Below are 24598 nucleotides of genomic sequence, written 5' to 3'. Positions count from 1 at the left end.
GGAACAGCCAGTCTTGCTATGAAGAGCAGGGCTGTCCCTCCCCCTGGCCCCATATACTCCACAAAGAGGTGCCATCCCGAGGTCCAAAACATCCCTCCAGAGCCTCAGGAAATGTTATACGCTTTCCTCTCTAAAATACAATTAGTGGAAAGCAGGAAAGGGATTCAGTCCTATGTGTTTTAAAGAGAAAAAGTAGAGTTTTCTACGTGCATCAAATCTGCCCACTGTGTGTGCATGTATTTTGTTTGTCTTCCGATATCCATGCCCCAGTGAAAAATTTAATGCAAGGAGAGTCCCTCAGTGTGGAAGGCACAGAGCCAGAACAGATACGTATCAACACCATGAATATGCATGTAAATAGGACATTTAAAGCAAAAAGCCTGAAGTGGAACTGCAGGCTGTAGGTAAAATAAGCAGTAATTTAATTTCAAATGGACATTCGAGCACTGTTTAAATATCTCAAGATTTTCCTCAATCACCATGGGGTTGCCAAACAAAATATAAAGTGTAATTTTCAGATGTCCTCTGTCTCCACTCATGTATGGAAATTATAACACACCACTCTCAGTTTTCCCCCAGCCCCATAGTTGCTGGGCGTCCTTGAAGAAACACTTGTGCCTGATCCATATGAGACAGAGCTGGAGCTGAAGATTCAAAAGTCAGCACTACCAATCAGCTCAGGAGCTAAACAAAATTACAATCTCTCGGGGGCAGCAGGATTAAAGAGATGATGCTTCTTTAAGCTTTCTTGCTGTGCCAGCAAAGAATTTGTTTCTCAATGCTCCACACAGAATACTCCACCAGACTGCCTGCCACCAGCATAAGAAAATCTCTGAACCGCAGGGCTTCTTCACATAAATGAGGTCATAACAGTGCCCCAAGCTTGAAGAAGAGCCAAAACTCTGAAGACAGCTTACTGAATAAAGAAAAAAGCAGCATCAAGAGCAGCTGATTCCTCTAGGCTGATCAAGCTAGTTACCTGAAGATGCTACTTCCTGCGAAACATTTTTACTTTCTTCTGGAGTGTGTCTTTTTTACTTAACTATATATATATATATATATATATATATATATATATATATATAATAAGGGTGAAGTGGTAGAGAGAAACTGCATATAAGCTTACAAAAATGACAGCTGTAGTTAACATAAGCACTATATAAATCAGTTAAAATCGGCGCCATATAAAGACCTTCTTATTTTCCCAGGCATTTTAGTCTTTCAGTTTCTGTTGTTTTTAAATATGTTACTGTATTTTAAATCTTTGCACTGCTGCTAGGTTTTATTTTGGTTTTTATTTTTGAGTTTGGTTTTATACTGTAGTTTTAAACTTTTATATTGTATTTCTACATTGTATTCCTTTCGGCGCCAGGTGAAGACCTTTTTCTTTTCCCAGGCATTTTAGCTTTCTAAACTTTTAGCTTTGTTGTTTTAAACCTGTATTTTAAACTCCTGCACTGCTGCTAGGTTTTATTGTGGTTGAATTGTTATATTGTGGTTTTAATGTTCTATATATTTTAAATTACAGAATTATAGCTCAACCCTATAAAAGGAACAAGGTGAGAAACTGACTGTTCAAGAAAAGAAGCAGAAGTGGAAAAAAAGGTATGGAACCTACTCACGAGTTTCAGAATACTTTGACAAAAATACTGGGAACTTGCAGTGCCTTTAAACAGTCAATACGTTGCACAGTAAGTGATTCCCCATGCTTCTATCTAATGCAGCTGTGGTGTGAGACTATCATGAGGACGTGTGGGAGCTGACTGCATCTTTCCCACTCTACTGGTGCTCTTCCCTTCAGCAGAATGCCAATCAGGATCCACAGAATGCCAATCAGGACTGGCCCACCTACCTTCCAGCAGTATTGTCACGAAGTCCAGCTATGTCATACAAAACTATAATAAAGTACGAAGTGATACATACTGGGGCAAACAATCCCAACTAAATATAACCTGATGGGATCTGAGCTAGCGGTGACCGACCAAGAAAGAGATCTTGGGGTTGTGGTGGACAACTCGATGAAGATATCAACCCACTGTGCAGCTGCTGTAAAAAAGGCAAACTCCATGTTAGGCATAATTAAGAAAGGAATTGAGAATAAAACTGCCAATATCTGCCCTTACACGAATCTATGGTGCAACCACACTTTGCATACTGTGTATAGTTTTGGTCACTGCACCTAAAAAAAAGATATTGTAGAGCTGGTAAAAGTGCAGAAAAAGGTAACTAAAATGATCAAGGGGCTGAAACATCTCCCCTATGAAGGGAGGTTGCAACAGCTGGGATTGTTTAGCTTGGAAAAAAGGCGAGTGAGGGGAGACATGATAGAGGTGTACAAAATAATGCATGGTGTGGAGAATGTGGATAGGGTGACATTTTTCTCCCCCTCTCATAATACAAGAACATGGGGTCATCCCATGAAACTGATTGGTGGGCAATTCAGGACAGATAAAATGAAGTACTTCTTCACGTAGTGCATAGTTAAACTATGGAATTCACTACCACAAGATGTGGCGATGGACACCAATTTGGATGGCTTTAAAAGGGCGTTAGACAAATTCCTGGAGGAGAAGACTATCAATGGCTACTACTCCTGACAGCTATATGCTACCTCTAGTATCAGAGGCAGTATGCCTATAGTATGCCCTGGCCGTGGGCTGCTAAGGTTTGGAGGTGCTGAGATAATAAGCCAGATCCAGGTTTGCTTACAAGGAGACTTTACTGAGTACTTACAGAACACAGGCGTACCCAATGGTTGGATCAGACAGCTTCTCTGAACCCAGAGCCAAGGGGTACAATGGGTTTTATGCCATACACGTTAGCAGTGAAGCAGCATGACAGCAGCAAGCGTTAATTAGCATTCATCTGCAACTTTCCCAGCATAGACTAACAGTACTTGTTCAGAGGGAAAACAATCAGAACTTTCCCAGCACAGAGACCTGTAAACAGAGCCTAAATAGAGCCTCACTTCTCAGGCACATCCTAGGCCCTGATAAGATAAATGGTAGCTCGTTAGCATGGAATGTGCTGAGGCGGCAATATCGACCTTTGACTCATCTCACAAGCTCAGAGGCCCACTAGCAAGGAAATTGCACCTATAATGAACCTAAGCCAAGCATTATGGATCTCTAGGCCCCTCTAAAACTACAAGTGACTTGGTTACAGGCCTGGGGCCATTACACCTATGTACAGCAGTTGCTGGGGAACATGGGCAGGAGGGTGCTGTTGCACTCGTGTCCTGCTTGTGGGTTCCTGGTTGACAGCTGGTTGGCCACTGTGTGAACAGAATGCTGGACTAGATGGACCCTCGGTCTGATCCAGCATGGCTCTTCTTATGTTCTTATGTAATGGGGCTCTTGTGGCTCAGTGAGTATTTGGAGGGGGCACAATCTACTCTGTCCCAGATCTTCTATGAAGCCCTTTCTAAACTGTTAAAAAGTAAAGGGCAAGGGATTTGTGACTTGCAGGTCAAATCTGTAGCCAGTCAGAGAAATGGTTGTAGAAATTTAGAGAAGTCACATTTTCCATAGAGAATCTGGGTAAAAGGGCACATAATTATACCATACTAGGAATGGGCTTGGAAATATGAAAATGGAATGCCACAACTACAACAATACTAAACCAGTCTTGATGGCAGACATATTTATTTGTCAAAGTCACTTTAACTATCAGAGTGGCATCGAGGTTGGCACAAATGATCATGCCTTATAAATGTTAGTAATCGGTTATAATGTAGTAGGAACTGATATATGCCATACTTGGGTGGGCTTCCCACACCAGCCCAGCACGGAAGGCTCTTGTTGCTACTTTAGTATTATGTATCATTGTAACTATGCTTTTCTTTAGGACCAATTTGTTATTGGAAGCAGGGACAATGCTGAGATAGAGACCTTAGATCAAGAAGTTGGCGCCTTCGTTCACTGAATATAATCTAGGTCACAGTCTTTTCAGTAAAGGAGGATAACATTTCTAGGTAAGGCAGCAGAACACATGCAGAGCATTCCAGTGCATGTCTTTCGTGTGTTACATGGGGCTTAAGCCCAGGTAAACTGTGAATTCATGGGACAGAAAAAAAGACGAATAGGTAGTTAATTCATCTCTCCTTTTAAATATGTGTGGGAAACATAGGAAAGAGAGTGAGAAGTGTGGAATAAATAAGGGAAAGGGGTACAAAATATAATAAGAAAACAAACGTTACAGGAAAATCATTTTTTTGGAAACTTCTTGTACAGCAAGTCTAGGAAGACAATCAAAATCCTTGGACGGTATCCTATAATGGCATGGTGCTAGTGGGAATTATGTTGCTCTAGATTAAACCAGCATTAACGCAATATTAGTGGTTGCCAGTACAATGGAAAAACTAACAGTTGCACTAGGAATTGCTAATGACATCGTGCAATGTCATTAGCACTAGTGGTGCACCACCAATGGATACTGCCCAATATGTTTAATGGGGGCTTACCCCATGCTCTTCAGTATTGGATAGAGATCTTTGCATGATTCCCATTGGGCATGTGGTGCTTTGAATTGGGGTATATGCCTTTAACATGAATTAGATACTGAATTGATGAAATTGGTCATTGTCTCAGGATAATTTTGTGTGCAAGCAAGACCTTGTAAATAAAGGGGAAAGTTGAAGACTGGGAGAAAACAATCTGCGCTCCGTTCATTCATGGGTGTATCAATGAACTTATATTTGACAGACAACAAATGACCCATGCTCTTTACATTAAAAAAAATCTCAATAACCTCTTACAGATAAAACAGCAATTAATAACTTTTACAGTCTGATTCTTTGTTTACTATTAGAAGGCAAATAACTCTAAAATAGTTAATTAAAAAAATAATCTACCAACATTTCTCAAGCTATACTTAGCAAAAGGCATTTCAGTGTGAAACTGCAATGAAAATATATTCATGTATAAATTCATTTTTGAAAGGGGAAAAAACTGAAGGTCCCAGAAATCATGTGTGTGGCTTGGGTTTGATCCAGAAAATGTTTCCCTATTGTTGCTGTTGTACTGTTGTTTTAAGTTATCAACCTCTGTTTTCCAGTATTTAAATCAAAGAAGGTTAATTAAAACAGCTCTTTATCCTGTAACTGCTTGAGAATATTAACCTCACAAAGCCTGTGTTAAATCACTGAAGTGATAGAATTACATTTTCTTTATAAGATTGTGCTGCAAGAGCATAGACAGGCCATTTATAGTTCAGTGCCATTAATTGCTTAGCATTTACATATTAGCTTAGGAGTAAATTAATTAACTTGATAAGAAAACTATTGGAATGAGAGCTGATAAAATGATTTTTTAAAAGAAAACCATGAATGCAGCTTTTATGTAAGTCATAATGAAATACTTTTTTTTTTTTAGTTATAAGTTGTAACTAAATATTTTTACCCTTTTCTATGGCAATTGATATAAGGTATTCCCCAGTCCCATTTAGTTGTGTCATTATTTTGAAAAACCTACTTTAAGTTAATTATTGAAAGGATTTGAAGGGAGGAATAAATAGTTTTCAGAGTTCCTTTCTCATTAGAGCAATTAATGCCCTCTTCATGGCTGTGCTAGCCCTGCCAAAACGGTCCATATTTACCTTACAAAACAAGCCTGTAAAAGTATGTCACATATAATTTTTGATATTCTTTACAATTATAAACAAGTAGTAATAAATAACACTATGCCTAGTGTTTTTCCTGCACCTAGGAAAAAGAAACCAAATGCACAGTTACAAGATGGGGGATACGTGGCTCAACAACACTACAAGCAAGAAGGATCTTGGAATGGTTGTCGATCACAAGCTGAAGATGAGTCAACAATGTGATGTGGCTGCAAAAAGGCAAATGCTATTTTGGGCTGCATTAATAGAAGCATAGCTTCTAAATCCCGGGAAGTACTAGTTCCCCTCTACTCAGCACTGGTTAGGCCTCATTTGTGTCCAGTTCTGGGCACTGCATTTTAAGAAGGATGCAGACAAGCTGGAGAGGGTTCAGAGGAAGGCAACAAAGATGATCAGGGGACTGGAAACAAAGTCCTATGAAGAGAGACTGAAGGAACTGGGCATGTTTAGTCTTGAGAAGACTGAGGGGAGATATGATAGCGCTCTTCAAGTCCTTGAAACGTTGTCACAGAGAGGAAGGCCAGCATCTCTTCTCGATCATTCCAGAGAGCAGGACATGGAATAATGGGCTCAAGTTACAGGAAGCCAGATTCCGGCTGAACATCAGGAGAAACGTCCTGACTGTTAGAGCAATACGACAATGGAACCAATTCCCTAGGGAGGTGGTGGGCTCTCCCACACTGGAGGCCTTCAAGACAAGGCTGGACAGCCATCTGTCAGGGATGCTCTAACTTGGATTCCTGCATTGAGCAGGGGGTTGGACTCAATGGCCTTGTAGGCCCCTTCCAACCCTAGTATTCTATGATTCTATACAGAATGAACATGATTCTGGCTTGTATTTAAAGGTGCTTTTGCTCATGCTCCGTTCATGAAAAGCAGGGACCTCAATTTCTCCCCCAAAGGTCTTCTGAGATGTGGAAATCCTGTGGAACAGTATGGGATGTAATGCATGGGGGCTGTAGTCAGGACCAGTGAAAGTTGGGGGCGCTTTGCATGATCACAAGTGTTTGCTGCTTGTACAAAAACACTTTGGTTTTTTTTTTATTCCTCCCAAAAAGAAGTGTATGTGATTTCTAAGTTATTTGTAGGTAATAATGTTGAGTTGAAATCTTGTCATAATCCATTCAAATTTTAGTGGGATGCTAACCCTAGTTTTTAAACTCTAGTTTAAAAGCCATGGCTAAAAGCAGCTTTAAAAGTCAGGTTTAAAGCAAACTGTGGTTAGCGTTCAATTTGGTGCTGATTTAACAAAACCCACATTTAGTACTAGAAAGGGAAATCCGCAGGCGGATGTTAATCTGGTACTAAAAGGGATAACAAAGAGTAAAGATGGATGATTTGATCTGGCGGAGGCCTACAAGAAGAGTCCCTAGAAGACCCCAGACTCATAACCAGCTTTACACCTGGGCGAGAAGACACTGAAGTCTGATTTTATGCTAAATGATATTATTTTACTAACTGAGACTCTGAGTTAGTGAGTTAGTGCCCCTAATCTCTTAGTTATGGTGAAGAGTCGAGATATGTTTTATCTACACTGAGACTACACCACATTAGAATAGGCCAGGCTTACGTTGGTGAAAGTCAGAAGGCAGTGCTGCATGCACAGATCGACTTGGAGCCGGTGACCAAAGCTACTGCTTTATTCCCCTTGTGCTGCCAGAAATAAATTTTCAAAATGTGCTTAATGCAGGAGTAATGCAATTTTATTTCTAATCTCAGCTCTTCCAAAAGACAGAATTTTTAAAAATACCGGAACAATTAATTACCTTGCAGAAACAAATGGATTTCTCTTATTAAATTATTCATACTGTTTTGTTTCATGTAAATGGTGAGAAAGGGCAGTATCCAACGCAACACACGTCCTAACATAAATTATCTTGTGCTAGGGTAAGGGAGGTCTAGCAAAATGGCAATGGCATTAGTGGTGACGAGTTTTCTGGGAAATCTTGCGATGTCAGCCAACGCTATTGGTGTTGTGGTAGAGGTCCTTTATGCTACTGCAGTGCAATGTGCATTAGAACTTGTGTTGCATTGGATACTGCCATTTATTCCTGCAGTGAAGGGGAAGGACACGCAAGAAAGCTCCAGTTCTTATACACTGACATTTCTTCTACTAAATAAAAAGTTTGGCCTCTCAAATGAGGAGCTTATATTGAAGTTTCCTTCTTTTATTTCATAGAAATAATTCTAGAGATCTAGGATAAAGCTATAATGCTTAGACATACATATTCTGTCCAGGCCTGTGAAATTCAAATGTATGAAAATCAATTAATTACAAAATGTTCAACTTTAATTAATTTTTGGAATGGTAAGTTTGAAGATGGTGTACGTCCCTCTCTGCTGTTTACATTAGTAGAAGGAATCAATCTTCACTGTATTAATCTTTTCCTATGTTAAGGGTTATTAATTATACATAACCATGAGTTTATTAATGTATATAAATGTTTGTTTTTATAAATTTGTAATAGTAAACTTTATTTGTATTGTGGGCAAAAGAATATAATTTTATGAACATTGGGGTCATTTTCTTTCACCAACTTCTGTGACAAGAGAGCTTTTCATAACTGTTGGAAAAAGTGCATTTGTTGCCCTACATAAAGTAGCTGGTAAATAATGCAGACCTCTGGGACATAACTTTCTTCTGTTCTTTGCCCTACTTTGACCAGTGGCTAGTAGACTCTGGACTTATAGTAGAGTCTAATGTTCAAGACTCTCTGGAGTTTTTGGCTCTACTCTAGAATTTGAGGGAGGCAAGACCAGAGGTGTCAGCCTCAGAATCTCTCTCAACATGCATTATAAATAAAACCAAACACACCTCTGTGCAATTGCATCATTGAATCCAAGGGAGAATACACAAAGTCAATCTAAATTAGGGACCCAACAAATATCTTTGCTTTTTTATATATGGGAGCAAAAATAGCATATTTGCATCTGCAGAGATATACAGCAAATATAGCAATATTTTTCCAAACAGTTATTCTGAATCCATTAAAAAAAAAAAAACCCTATAGTGTCCTGTTGCACACTACTAATCAGATCATTCTGCCCTCACTAAATCGCCAATCCACTTTCGCTGGTAAGCGCCCAGAACATGTGATGTAGTTTTCCAACAACATGGAAATATCCAAGAAAATAATAGAAAAGGTAGAGAGTGAAGTCAAGTGGGCCTTAGGAAGCATTGCTAACAAAAAAGCTAGCGGAGATGACGGTATTCCAGCTGAGCTATTTAAGATCCTAAAAGATGATGCTCTTAAAGTGCTGCACTCAATATGCCAACACATTTGGGACACTCAACAATGGCCACAAGACTGGAAAAGGTCAGTGTACATTCCAATTCCAAAAGAAGGGCAATGCCAAAGAGTGCTCAAACTACCGCACAATTGCACTCATTTCACATGCCAGCAAGGTGATGCTCAAAATCCTACAAGCTAGGCTTCAGCAGTATGTGAACCGAGAACTACCGGAAGTACAAGTGGGGTTTCGAAGAGGCAGAGGAACTAGAGAACAAATCGCCAACATTCGCTGCATCATGGAGAAAGCAAGAGAATTCCAGAAAAACATCTATTTCTGCTTCATTGACTACGCTAAAGCCTTTGATTGTGTGGATCACAACAAACTCTGGCAAATTCTTAAAGAGATGGGAGTACCAGACCACCTTACCTGTCTCCTGAGAAACCTGTACGAGGGTCAAGAAGCAACAGTAAGAACCAGACATGGAACAACTGATTGGTTCAAAATTGGGAAAGGAGCACGACAAGGCTGCATATTGTCGCCCTGCTTATTTAATTTATATGCGGAGTACATCATGAGAAACGCCGGGTTGGATGACTCACAGGTCGGAATTAAGATTGCTGGGAGAATTATCAACAACCTCCAATATGCAGACGATACCACCCTAATGGCAGAAAGCAAAGAGGATCAAAAGAGCCTCTTGTTGAGGGTGAAAGAGGAGAGTGCAAAAGCTGGTTGGAAACTCAACATTAAAACAACTAAGATCATGGCATCTGGCCCCATCACTTCCTGGCATATGGAAGGGGAAGAAATGGAAGCAGTGACAGATTTTACTTTCTTGGGCTCCAAGATCAAGATGGTGACTGTAGCCATGAAATTAAAAGACGCTTGCTCCTTGGGAGGAAAGCTATGGCACACCTAGACAGCATAGTAAGAAGCAGAGACATCACCTCGCTGACAAAAGTTCGTATAATCAAAGCTATGGTTTTCCCAGGAGCAACTCACGGCTGTGAGAGCTGGACTATAAGGAAGCGCCGAAGAATCGGTGCTTTCAAACTGTGGTGCTGGAGAAGACTCTTATGAGTCCCCTGGACTGCAAGGAGGTCAAATCAGTCCATCCTAAAGGAAATCAACCCTGAGTGCTCATTGGAAGGACAGATACTAAAGCTGAAGCTCAAATATTTTGGCCACCTAATGCGAAGAGAAAACTCCCTAGAAAAGACCCTGATGCTGGGAAAGACTGACGGCAAAAGGAGAAGGGGCCGGCAGAGAATGAGATGGCTAGATAGCATCACCGATGCAATGAATATGGACTTGAGCACAATCCGGGAGAGAGCACAGGACGGAAAGGCCTGGTGTGCTATGGTCTATGGGGTCACGAAGAGTCGGACACAAGTGAACGACTGAACAACAACCTCAATAAACATTAATACCTTCAGTTAGAGGAGCAGCAGACCATAGCTTATAAATAAAAACTTAGGGGGTAATCACTCTGTTCCATTTACCTGACTGATTCCCCCAACACACATCCCCTACAGCAGTGTTCTTCACAGCAAGGCCCGAGTGCCACTGGTGGCTCCCAGGCACCTCAACTGTGGATCTCTGTATCTCGCTCTCATTCACTCTCTTTTTGCAGTAGCTGCTTGCTCTAGATTTGCCTTGTTTGCTTTAGCAGAGGGCTGGCTGCTGTGATCTGGAGTACGAGAGGAGGCGTCGGGGTGGGGAGTCAGGACACTTGCTGCTTGTCTGTGGCCTTGGTGGCAGTGCCTAGAGCCAAAATGGCTTCTGCTTAAAAAAAAATAGTGAAGATCACTATCCTACAGGCTCCCTCCCTCCCAGACCATTTAGAATCAAAACTGGAAATTAGAATGCTCACCTGAAACCCTATGCCACATTTCCCAAAGACAGAAACACAGTGGAGCTCTTTGTCAGTTCTTCACAGGTGTCTTTCCATTTTCCTTTTACTAGTAGTCCTTTTAGGTAACAGGTCACTGCACTTTTCAAGCCTATTAAGTGTTGAGGACAAAGCTGAACATGATTTAACAAGGTTGTCATTAGGTATGTCTTTAATGCCAAAAGATGTTCCAAATCTTTTTTCTAAATATCCAAACTTCTTAAAAGAGAGAATAAGGGGGAAAGAGAGGGAAAGAAAGAAGGAAAGCGAGAGGGGTCAGGTTGTCCTAACATTTACTTTTAAATGCAGCATTATCTTTATTATGTTTGCTCTTAAATGAGTTTGGAAACGTGATCCATAGTCAGCAATTTACACAGAAGAACTTTCACTTTTTCAGGTGTTAGATGGGTATCTGTCCAACCAAAAGTTGAGTTCTAGAAACATTTAAGCAAACCAGTGGTCATACAGGTAAAAGATGCTGTTTCAGACTTTGAATCAATGCCCTGGATGCAACCTTACACTTAGTGGAATTCCACTTTCACTGGAAGGAAGGAGCAAGGCAGCCATTCTCACTTTGCCTCTTTCTGAAAGCTTTCTGAAAGGCTATTCAGGAGGGTTGGTGCATGCTCCAGAACAGCATAAGAAGTGGCACTGGGGACAGCATGAAGGAGGAGGAATTTTTAAAAAATGCCACCTACCCCTGGATTAGAAACTTCTCCTGAATTCTAGTTCTTTCCATGAATGGAAGGAGCCCTTCCATTCATGATGGGACAAGTTTGATCCAACCCTATATGTTTCTCGAGAAGTTTACTTTCCTACTGTCTGATAATAGAATAAATAACAGTATTTATTTGGCTTGGGGTCTTAACACAAATTAATGAGGGCAGAAAAGTTGTGGCATTAATAGATATATATATTTCATGAGTAGTTAAAAGCCATAAAGGCTTGGCGTCTCGCAGCAGTACACCAAAAATAGAGCACAACTCTTGTTTCCCGTAGCTTACAGCTGTACCCATGTAAAAAATCAAAAGGGCAGTAGGTTAAACAGTTTTATAATGGCTTCAAATTGTAGGCCAGTGTGAATATTGCATGCAATGCCCAATGCACTCTGTGACAAGACTGACCTAATTCCAGTACGAGCAGCAAACTGAAAATCCTGTTGCTGTTTCAGGAATGTCCAAAACATTACTGATGTTTTAAAATATATTATTCAAAAACACCCGATAGCACAGAAAATGGGACCAATTCCCCTTTAAGAGAAGCTGCAAATAACTTCAAATACACTTTTCATGGTTGCTATTTTGACCTGAAAACAGACTTGCCAGTTTTAAAAGTTTACATTATGATCCTGGAGTTCAACATGTGTGCCCACTTTCCATAAGCACAGCTATATTCACAAAATACTTAACAGGGGAACCTAATCATTGTTAGATTTTAACATTATATTGGAGAAATGTATGATCAAGTTTTATCACTTATGTTTTAAGTAAACAAAATGTACATCTTTCCCCCAAATACCCCATTGTATGCTACAAATGTTTCCCCTCTTGCATTCACAGAAACTACAAGTAAACCATTTTTTATTTTTATATACAAAGGTAATCATGGTGGTTGCCATTCAGAGCCTTTTATATATAAAAGTAGCACACACAAGTGTGTCTAGACCTTCAAAAATCTCCCAATTTATATATCCCACTTTATATACTTCTGAATTGTAGTATGAAAATAAAAACAACACTTTGTTCCTGTTCTACCTAGAAAATTCACATTTCAAACTACCTAGAATTGTTTATGCAAAAGTGATCAACCAAAACAGAGTAATTGCAATTATCTTCACATAAATAAAAATGAGCCCATCACGAATGCAGGGTTGGAGTTCACTGTCAAAGTCATCACTTTCTAATGCATATAAACAACACTGTTTACCTCAAAGGAAATACATTCTCACCATATAATGTGTAGATCTGCAGTAAAATAGGAGCACACATAAAAAAACTAGAGTTGTATCCAACTGGTATCAGTCCACTGATGGAATGCTCTTTAATCCAGTGAAGGTGTCTGTCAGCACAATGGGAAGGGAGGAAAATTTTGGCAATTCCCCCTCCACTCTGAAACGTCATGTGCCCCCCATATGCTCTGAAGGGGTGGGGGATCCCCTGGAACAGCGTGAGAGATAGTGCTCGGCTGCTGGGGGAAGAGGGAATTGCAGAAGATCACCTCACTCCTGCTGTGTGACATAGCCTACTGAGTTCTGTCACACAGCAATATATAAAAGCAATTCACTACGATACGTCAGGGTAACACAAAATAATTCCCATAATTATTTTATTTAGTAAACACCTAAGTTAATAAGAGCAAGCTACTGTTGCTTTATACTATCACTAGAAAGCAAACCATGCTGACAAATGTTACACTGTCTTCTGTGTCTTACATCTTCCCTCACCCTATGGGATGGTTCACACAATAGAACAGCCCACTGTTATTTAATCCTCACACAATCCTCGCCACCTGGGTTTGCACGACAAGCTGCAGCCTGGCGCTGAATATTCAAATCCCACCTGGCACACAGCACCGCAGCCCATCATGGCTTAAATAAGCTACAGTGGGCTATTCTGATCGTGCAAACCAGGTCTGTGTTTCTATAAATATATTTAACCATGATGTATACAATGTTTTCTAGCAATTAGCTTGCTTCTCTTTCATATTTTTGCATATTAAGTTGCACTATACTTACCATTATATAAGAATTATCTAGGTGATTTACCCAGCCTTTAAACATTTCTCCTATAGCTTTCTCAACCACAGTCTGCTAGACCATTCCTCCACCCACAACACTAGCACTGGTTTGACTAGCCTTCAGTCAAGCAGGGAACTCACAAATATTAACCCTAATCCTACTACATCGCTTATTTATACATATTAAAATTATTCTACATATACTTTTAGACAACCAACTGGTATAATAACACAATTCAGCATGATGGAACAGAAAATTCTCAGGATCTCAGGCAGCAAGGCTGAGAAAAACCTTTGCTGCCCTGGAGATCTGCTGCCAATCAGAGTAGATAATACTAAGCTAACTTCAGCAATGGTCTGACTGTATAAGGCAGCTTCTTATGCTCATCCAGAATATTATATATTGTACATATACAATATATACAGAATATTGTACAGAATATTGTACATCACAATTATTATGATCCAATACGTTATTACAGAAAGCACTGCAGACTAGTCCAGTGAAGTTTGGACAGGGTCATCATCTCAAGTCTACCCATCTGAGAGCCATGGATGCTAAGTTTTGTTGATGTCCTTCCATCAATAAATCCACCGCCAACAATTTATATAAATGCCTCTTGAGCAGCACATATTTGTTACAAGGCAAACGGCATGTTCTACGTGCAGATTATCAACTGGTATCTGAACTTCTTTCACACAAATCATCCATGGCACTGCTTTAGTAGAAGGGCACAAATATACCACTTACTTTATAAGTCTGGGATCTCCAATATGCCCGTGGACACCTCCTTTCGTGACCGCCAGGCTGCCTGCCCCTTTTGATTTTGATTTTATTTCTTAAGATTCTTAATTTGTTTTTTTAAACTGGGAGGGTACCATTACTGCAAAATGAAGTGCTGTCCTCCAGCACCATCATTATTTGGGTTCAAAAGAATGGTTTTGTGGTTTGGAGCTCAAACTCCACCTCTGCCTTGTACTTAGGTTCTTGGATAAGTTACTTTTCTTTTAGCCTCACCAGTTTGCCTTCTGGGAAATTAAGTGTTTTGTGACCAGCTGTGCCCATCATGGTAGCAATTCTATGAATGGGAAAGTCCCCCCTACCATGAAAGCCAATTTGTGAAAGTACCCACAACATTCTCTCAAAATTCCAAATGTGCCCACTGACCCAGCAAGTTTGGGAACCCCTGTTCTAAGCCTTGTGGCTACAAAAATGGGTTTGAAAATATGTGAGAAATGCCTTATCAGAACATTCTTCTTATGTTAGTGCTGTTTCTTTACATTAATCAGGAGAAAAGAACAATAAAATATTGTAGCATTTAAAAAAAATTAATAGAGAGAACACTGGCATTAGTTTTATTAATTTTAATGCTATTTTTTTATCCAAATCAAATATTATTTCACAATGGTGCATGTACACACACACACACACACACACACGTACAAATCCTTTGCTGACACCTGATATTTAGGAGCTCAGTTTTTGCTAGAATGCAAAAGGATACTGACTGAATTCATTTTGGTTTCACTCTTCCTGTCTTATTGCTTCTTTTTCCAGACAGTCCTTAGGCTGTGGTTATTTCTGGGACTATATTGGAACTAGGCCTACCAAAATACTTACCTGAACTAAGGGCAACAAACCATCTCCAATATAGCATGTTTCTTGTTTGCATACCTTAAGTGCTAGCACACTGAGCCACCCTTTCACCTCTTCTGAACTTAGTTATTTTATAAATAAGATCCAGTTTTTAAATGTTTGGCATTTATGTTTGGCTTACACATAAATGCTCTAATCTACATTAACATCCATTCAAATAAATGCTTTGTCTGGATAGTATAATTGGATATAACTCCTGTGTTAAGTCAGTACTATATATAAATTGTAACTGCTAAACAATATTTGCTTAAATATCTTGGACTATGCATATCTCAAAGAACTGCACTTCCAAATTCCACAATAATCTCTCAAATATGCAAAGAATGCTTCTTAAGTATTCTATCCAGGTGCCATGTTCAGACAATAAGGGCACGCACAGACGTGTTTTCTGTGACTGCCCTACGATTAAGCATTCTCTTCTCCTGGGGATTCACCAAAGTCCAAGCTTGAGCCTTTTAGGGCTATCACAAAAATTTGGTGTCTGAGATGAAAAGTCCAAGTAGTACTCCCACCCCACAAGGTGCACTAGGGCCTATTGTACTATTTATTAGCTTACATTGTACTCCTTCTCCATCACTTTAACTGACCAGTTTTATAACCTCAGAAAAACAGTGTTCATACGTGTAATCACTTTTAAATTTGGTTCTAAAAAAAAGTAATAAATAACTGACCATTTACCATCCTTTAATGGTGCCCAATAACACGACTGATATGAGATATATGATACACACACACACACACACACACACACAAATACATACCAAAAGAATATTTCTGGTGTTTTTTTTTAAACCATCAGTATGATGGAGAAGTCAGCAACAGAACATATATTGACAATTTTATATAGACAAAAGGCCAGGAAGCATCATTTTGATTCTGAAATGTTTTACTCCTGCTACAAATTAAGGCGAACCAGGTGACATAATTTAAAATGAAGATAACTGGAAAAGGGGGTAGAAGGAGTAGCTCAATTATGCCTTCTTTGGTTAATTCTCTTTTACATTCAAACTTTAAACAGCATGGTATTGGTGTAGAGAGAAAGGGGAAGCTCTAACCCATGAGCGTTCCAACTGGAGGTCAGCTATATTAAAGGCGCTATGGACTTTGAAGAAGCAAGAGTACAGGGCGGAAGGGAGAAACGAGCTCAGCGGAAGGCACGTCAAGCAAACCCTCACCGTGACCGCCTTCCCCCTGGAAACCGATGTCCTCACTGTGGGAGGCTGTGTGGATCCAGAATTGGCCTTCACAGCCACCTGCAGACCCACTGCTAAGGCTCTGTCTCTGGAAGACAATCTTACTCGGTCACAAGTGATCACCATGAATGAATGGTGTAGAGACACTGAGTTGGGCTTACCTGCTGTGTCTGGTACCTCTGCTGGGCCTGTGACAGATACTGGGCCTGGGGTGGCAGATGCTGGGGTTGTGGCTGCTGGTTGTAATATGGCTGTTGGCAGTAACCGGTTACACCTTGTGGACCATACTGAGGTGGCATCTGTTAGAAAAAAAATAGCCAAAACAGATTTGAATTGAGGAGAAAAAATCAATGCCTGCAATTCTATTCCCATGTATATAGAAGATTATTTCAAAGGATCCTAAGCACACTCCTCAATGCCCTGATGCCAATAACATGTATGACTCGGGGGGGGGGGGGTGTTAAGCTGAAAAGAAGTAATATTTTTCAGTGATATTACAGTATTTCAGTCATATTCTATTAAAGAAAGTAGACAAATAATGGTTTTACTGAATCAGGTATTTTTCTATATGGAGCAGCCAGACAACCAATTATCAACAATGATTCATAATGGAACTTATACTCTGAGTGGTCTCCAAATCTCTACACAGTAAGGGCCAGGCTAGATTCCATGAGCCTCCAAGGCAGCCACTGATTGGCACTGACCAGTTAGACACACTTAACTTTAATGAAGTAACTTCAGGAAACTGTTTCCTAAGGAGGAATATATTTCCTTCCCTTTCCTGTGTTGAAACAGAGAGGACATGGGCTAGGGGAGCCTAGACAAGGCAGCAGAGAGGGCATGGGGTGTGGGGGAATAGTACTAAAAAATAACAAAAGGCTTGGTACAGAACATGCATAGCTTGCCAACTAGTGAAACATCTATGTTAGAAGGAAGTGATCGGGATGATTAAAAGAGTTTTGGAACTAACACTTTCTCCTGGTTCTATTGAGGTTCCTATTGTCCACCTAAAATTTCTGCAATAAATCACATACTTATACTCCAATCCTACAAGGAAGTAGGACTGTAATGATCAGTCAATTAATAATTTAGACTGATTAACAACTTTCCAATAAAACAGAGAGGTGCCCCAGATTAATCGGGCGACTAGTTTTTTTAAATAAAAAGTTACTTATTTTTTAATGCAAGTAGCAGGAGCCACCTTTGAGTAGGCATTCCTCCTTCTCTCTCATAAAGAAGGGAATGCCTGTTCTAAAATTATTCCAGCTATAAAACATTTGTACATGGCCTAAAAAGTAAGAATATTGTTAAGCACCAAACTACTGTGTTATTCATATGCAGTTATATGCAAATTTAATAATTTAATCAATAAAAATCATACAATTAAATAACTTCTTTGATCAGGTGAAATCTCTACAAAGAAGCAAGTCCCACTGAAATCAGTGGGGCATGCATCCAGGTAACATGTTTAGTATTAGATGGAATAGTATACAAATTCTTGGGCATCCCCAATTTGGATTCCGTTAATGTTTATAGCTCACACAGCTGTTCCTGGAAAATTTCAGCTTTTTAATAAGTCAGCATTATCATTTGCATGCCCTGAAATGTCAATTTCCCCTCTGCAACAGGTATTGTAATGAGTGTTATCTGGACCACGGTTACATCTATTCAACAGGCTGTACCATCACTGAGATGTAACACAAGGCTCTCCCTATGCTAACTAATGCCTCACAAATTTTATTACCTTTACCTTTGGTTTTCTTTTTTTCCCTTCAGAGGCTGTGCATTCCCTTATATTGCTAAAGCACATGATTTCCCCAATATGTTACAAGAAAAATCCCAAACACTCACTCATAGGAAACCCATTCCCCTGCAACAAGCTACCAAAGCCTGTGCTATTACATAGGTATGGAGATACATCACTCCACTAGCAGTGGATGAAGGAAGTTCTAACAGAGACATGGTTATCCCAACACAAACAAAACGCCATCTCGAGCGGCACTTGCTGCACCTGTATTTGTATACTATGAGCTCTTCTTACAATTGGTTTCTTTTCCCCTCTAGCTTCACAAAAGCAAGGCAAAAGCAAAGGTAGCTAGGAAGCACTCTTATTTATTACACGTTTCCTTCCCTTCACCCAAGTTCATTTCCACTATTGTATTTTTAAATTCCGTTATGTTAAATTCCATTATATACATTCTGTGCTCACAAATGTAAATACCTTGCCACTAGTTGAATTTCACAGGAAGGATAAGGAATCTTGCTTGCTATTTAAATAAACATATAAATGAATCTCTTGTCCATCAGAGGGGATGACACAGTGATGCTTATCATCAAATGCATATTAAACAGCTTGTAATAAATTACCTTATTATAGTCTGTGTAATTTTTTTTTAATTGGAGGGTTGGATGCAGGATCTGTCTTTAGTAGGACGAAGGGCTCTGTTCACTAAAGGTGCCTCCACCCCATTTTTGGGAAATCCGCCCCACCCCACCCCACCGCTCAGTGCTCTCCCGACTCTCTGACTGGGTTCGCACAATTGCGGGAATAACATTGTTTATTTATTTATTTATTTAAAACATTTCTTGGCTGCCTTTCAGGGCAGAAGCCCTCCCAAGGCAGCTTACAGCAATTAAAATACATAAAAACAGTTGAAGTATTAAAAGCGATAAAACCATAAAAACAACAATAAAAGCTGACAATAAAACCAGCAGCAGCAGCAGCAGCAACAGCGGTAACAGCAACAATACCAGTCCACGGTAAAGTAATATGTTTTCAAGGTCTTCTTAAAAGCCTGAAATGAGGGAGCATGGCAGACCTCTGATAGCAACTTCTTCAAAAGTTATGGGGCCACTGCAGAGAGGGCCCTCTCATGTGTGGTCACCCACGTGACTGCTCTCATGGGTGGGCAAATGAGAAGAGCCTCTCTTTCTGATCATAAAGTACAGGCAGGCTGATATGGGTGAAGGTTGTCCTTCAAGTAACTTGGTCCCAAACCACTGAAGGCTTTAAAAGTCAAAACCAGCATTTTGAATTGGGCTTGGAAACATACCAGTAACCAGTGCAGCTAGTGCAGTATAGGCATTATGTGATCAAATCACCTCACCCCCAGCAATACATGGGCAGCCGCATTCTGCAGGAGCTGGAGTTTCTGAACCATCTTCAAAGGCAGCCCCACATATAGTGCATTACAGTATTCCAGCCTGGACGTCACTAGTGCGTCGGTAACTGAGGCAAGGTCCATCCTCTCCAGATAGGGCTGCAGCTGGCATACCAGCCGAAGCTAGTAAAAAGCACTCCTGGATACTGCAGCCACCTGGGCTTCCCCAGTTAGCTCAGAGTCCAGGACTCCCCCCAGACAGCACACTTGGTCTTTTAGGGGGAGCCATCGTGGCTTCTCCCCGCACCTCTGTGCATGCCACACGCAGCACAGGTTGGCATGTTGTCCAAACCTGGCGCATGCAGGGTTGGTTTGTACCCACCCTACAACTCCTACTGAATGTCGTGGGTTGTAGGGTGGGTATGCATCTCCGGGTTCAGACGACATGCCAACCCGCTGCAGCGCATGTGATTATGTAAACAAATTTATTTACTTATTTAAAATATTTCTTGGCCTCCTTTCAAGGCAGAAGCCCTCCCAAGGCGGCTTACAACAATAAAATACATAAAAACAATTAAAAATATTAAAAGTGATAAAAAATATAAAAACAATAAAACCAACAATAAAAGCCAACAATAAAACCAACAACAATGTTAAAAGCAGCAACAGCAATGTTAACAGCAGCAACAATAGCAGTCAACGAAGGGTGCGCACACGGCACGCGTACAGGCAGGTAGAGAAGCCACGATGGCTTCTTTTACCCCCGCAATCATGTGAACCCGGCTTCTGTGTAGCATTTTCAGGGTGCTAGAGAGGCTGTCGTGGGGAGGAGGGGGCAGGTAAATCTGTTTCCCCTGGCTCAGTAAGTCTGTTTCCCCTGTTCCAGTTGCATGTGCCTAAATCTGGATCCAACCTATTACTTACTGCTTTTACAGAGTATCAGCTTCCCTCTCTCCCCCCCCCCTTTTCTCGTTGCAGCCACCATCTTTTATTTTTATCCTTCTGCTTTTTTGCAGTCTCCACAACATGGGAATTAAAAGTACAAAAAGCTTTACTATGAATTCTTGGGTAAGTATATGGAAAGTGGATCAACAAGAATTTAGTTTCTTTGGACTGCTCTTGAGTGTTTCTAATTATTCCAGCACAAGCAGCACCTTCATGGGGAAACAACTACCATTCACTTATCAAAATTCCTGGGGCTGCTAAGAAGGGGCAAAGGCAGCAGAAGAAGCAAGTTGCAAAGAAATTGGGACATCCAATTAATTTATCTTCTAATGTTGCTTATAATGTAGCCTGTAATATTTCATTCTGACATTCTTGCGTGGGTAAATCTATTGATGGAAGTGGATTTTCATGAAATTTTGCGGATAATCCACAACTGAAGTGCAAGTGCAAGATGAAGGGGGTCATTAGAAAGCTAGTCTTGCATTGATTACTATAAGATTTAATAGAGCTAGTATATGGGCAGTCATAGTTTCAGCCAAAAGCTGTGTCTACATTTTCCAAGCTACATAGTATACCAAGAACCTCTCTAAAATGTTCTCACTGCTTTCTTATTATGCATAAGCTCTGTATTTACATTTCAGTCAGTTTAGTGTATGTTCTAAAAAACACCATTACCATGCGTAACATTAGTTATTACGTTAGGGGAAACAGAGTCCTACAGAGCAGAGTCGAGGAACTTACAAAGGACAAGAAAGATTCCTTTCAAAATAAGGCTTGCCTAAATGAAAATATCAGAAGCAGAGAAAAAAGATAGGGAGGTGGTTCAACTATCAGACAGTAAAGGTGAAAAGGTGAAATGATTAGTGAAGGAGGATAGGGTGATAGCAGAGCAGTCTTCATTGGTCTCTGTGGAAGAAGCTGTACAGATACCCAGACCTGAACCGTTGTGGGGGAGGGGGGGATGTGAATAATGAATTCAAGAGATTAAGTTTGAGGTCTAATGAATAAATTAAAAAATTAGTAAGTTAGATGGCATACATGCAAGGATTTTTAAGTAACTCAAATGTGAAACTATTGATCATTTAACAAAAATATGCAACTTATCATTAAAATCTGCCTTCTTACCAGAGAACTAGGAGGAAGCCAGTGTAACAACCTTTTTTTTTAAAGGACCCAGAGGTATACAGCAAATTACAGACTTGTTGCCTTGGTTAATTGGTGGGAAACATTATTAAAGACAAAATTACTAAACACTATAGAAGAACAAATGTTGCCGATAAACCATCAGCATGGCTTATAGGGAAAGCTTGCCTCACCATCTTTACAGTTTTGGGGGACTGTGAATGTGTAGATAGAGGTAAGACTGGGATGCAGAGGGCTCATGCAAAGTGGTCCCCCAATTTCCATTGACTACCGCTGTCACTGTAGGCTCCATACCACATCCCATGTTCTTCTGGATGGTTTCCCTACCCTAAGGAGCAGTTTGGAGGCAGGGCTTAAGGCTCTGAATAAGAGGACAGGTCCTCTTATGAATCAGTATATGGTTAAAGAAAAGGGAAAGAAGGCTGAAATAGTTTGAATACTTGAGGGAAGTGCGCAGTGAGGTTCCCCAAGGATCTATATAAGGATCGGTGCTATTTAACTTATTCATAAATTGTCTGGAGACAAAGAGGTACCCAAATCTGAGGATTTGGAAAAACCCAAGATCGCACAGAACTCCAAAAGAGCTTTCAAACTGGTAAAAGGCAACAAAATGGCAAAAGAGGTCCTATGTAAGTAAATGTAAAGTGATGTAAACTTGAGCAATATATCGCTCAAGTGTACATCACTTGATGTACAAGTGTATATGTGACATATACACCGATGAAATCTGAATTATCTCTGATTTTCCATAAGATAATTATTTGCGTCATGATGGATAACTCAATGAAAATTCCAGTGTGCGGCAACAGTGAGAATGCAAATTATATGTTTGGGATTATTAAGTAAGGGCGCAATCCTATGGCCGCTAGACAGTGGCTAGATGGCCATATGATTTTTTGGTTTTTGGAAACCAACCTCAGAGCCCGCACTCCAAGGTCGGTTACCAGAAAACTGCCTTCCTGCCCCTGCCACCTCATAAGAGACATGGTTCATCCCTGAAACCATGGTCAGAAGAGCAGTGCAGAGCAGGAGAAAAGGGGGTGTTCCCAGGGGTGGCGGAAGCATTGTTACGATGCTTCCCATGTGCCGTCTGGCCTCTTCTCCCCCCCGCACTCCGACCACCCCAGCTAGATAGCTGAAATCAGCCATCTACCCACTAAAACAGGGCAGCTGGAGCATGGAGGAGAACATTCCCTCCACGCTCCGCCCACCCTGCATTGGATAGGCAGTCACCTCCGAATTTGGAGGTAGCCGCCTATCCCCATAGGATTGCTCCTATGCATGTCTTTGTATGCATGTCTCTTTACTACAAAGTATGCCACAGCCATCTTTTTTATTATTTATTATTAAATTTATTAATCGCCCATCTGGCTGGTCACCCAGCCACTCTGGGCGATGTACAACATACAATAAAAACAGTTTAAAACAATAAAATTCTACAATAAAAACATTTTCTAAAATACCCTAACCCACCCCAAATACCTGCCTGAACAACCACGTTTTTAATGCATGACGGAAGCTCATTAAAGAGGGGGCATGACAGAGCTCCCTAGGGAGGGAGTTCCACAGAGTGGGGGCCACCACAGAAAAGGCCCTCTCCCTCGTCCCCACCAGTCTAGCTGTCCTGGCTGATGGGACAGAGAGAAGGCCATCCGAGGCTGATCTTGTTAAGCGGCCTGTCTGGTGCTGCTGGAGGCGCTCCTTAAGAACCATATAGGGTTTTAAAGGTCAAAACCAACACCTTGAATTTGGCCCGGAAAACAACTGGTAACCAATGCAACTCCTTCAGCACTGGAGTGATGTGATCTCGCCGGCGGCTGCCTTTAATCAGGCGAGCCGCCGCGTTCTGTACCAGCTGCAGTTTCCGAACCGTCTTCAAGGGTAACCCCACGTAGAGCGCATTACAGTAGTCTAAACGAGAGGAGACCAGGGCATGTACTAATGATGGGAGCAGATGGTCGGGAAGGAAGGGGCGCAGCCGCCGTATCAGATGGAGTTGATACAGCGCTGTCCGGCTCACAGCTGACACCTGAGCCTCCATGGACAGCTGGGAGTCCAAAATGACCCCCAGGCTGCGGACCTGGTCTTTCAAGGGTAGCCGTACCCCATTCAACACCAGGTCAACATCCCCCAGCCTCCTCTTGTCTCCCACCAAAAGTACCTCGGTCTTGTCAGGGTTCAGCTTCAGCTTATTCCTCCCCATCCAGCCACTCACCGTCTCCAGACATTTGGACAGGGATTCTACGGCCAACCTTGGTGAAGATTTAAACGAGAGGTAGAGCTGCGTGTCATCCGCATATTGATGACACCGCACCCCAAACCTCCTGATGATAGCCCCCAGTGGCTTCACATAGATGTTAAATAGCATCGGGGAGAGGATGGAACCCTGTGGCACCCCACAAGTAAGTGGCCACGGGTCTGAAACCTCCTCTCCCAGTGCTACCCTCTGGTACCTGCCGGAGAGGAAGGACCGGAACCACCGCAATACGGTGTCCCCAATACCCAACCCCTCCAGGCGGTCCAGGAGGATACTGTGGTGAACGGTATCGAAAGCCGCTGAGAGGTCGAGGAGAACAAGGAAGGAGCATTCACCCCTATCCAGAGCCCTCCTCATATCATCTACGAAGGCGACCAAGGCCGTTTCTGTCCCATGCCCAGGCCTGAAGCCCGACTGAAATGGGTCTAGATAATCAGTTTCTTCCAAGTGTGCCTTCAACTGCACCGCCACCACCCGCTCAATCACCTTGCCCAAAAATGCAGATTTGAGACTGGGCGAAAGTTGTTCAGAACTTGAGGGTCCAAGGAGGGCTTCTTTAAGAGCGGTCTTATCACTGTCTCCTTGAGGGCTGACGGCATCACTCCCTCCTCAAGGGAGGCGTTCACCACCGCCTTGATCCCCTCACCCAGTCTCTCTCTGCAGCTCATAATGAGCCAAGATGGGCAAGGATCAAGTAAGCAGGTGGTCGGCCTTACAGATGAAAGCACCTTGTCCACTTCATCAGGAGGAAGAAGCTGGAACCGATCCCACAAAACCGGTTTGCCACAGGCCGCCTCTTGCTCACTAACTGTATCCACAGCG

General features: G+C 41.3%; 1 protein-coding gene across 6 annotated transcripts in view; it reads right to left on the bottom strand.

The window, feature by feature from the left end:
• ARID1B (AT-rich interaction domain 1B) overlaps positions 1-24598 on the bottom strand; it is a 536503-nt gene that overhangs the window by 399715 nt on the left and 112190 nt on the right. For all 6 annotated transcript variants that reach the window (XM_084827884.1, XM_084827885.1, XM_084827886.1 and 3 more), the window contains exon 3: positions 16492-16629. In XM_084827884.1, coding sequence (XP_084684010.1) covers positions 16492-16629 — 138 coding nt within the window. The remainder of the gene's footprint in view (positions 1-16491; positions 16630-24598) is intronic.

This window comes from Heloderma suspectum, chromosome 1, assembly GCF_057233095.1.
Source record: "Heloderma suspectum isolate Gila_16-S chromosome 1, 16-S_ref, whole genome shotgun sequence".
NCBI classification, from domain to species: Eukaryota; Metazoa; Chordata; class Lepidosauria; order Squamata; family Helodermatidae; genus Heloderma; species Heloderma suspectum.
The sequence above is the reverse complement of the archived record's forward strand: the minus strand, read 5'-3'. Positions and strand labels throughout refer to the sequence as shown.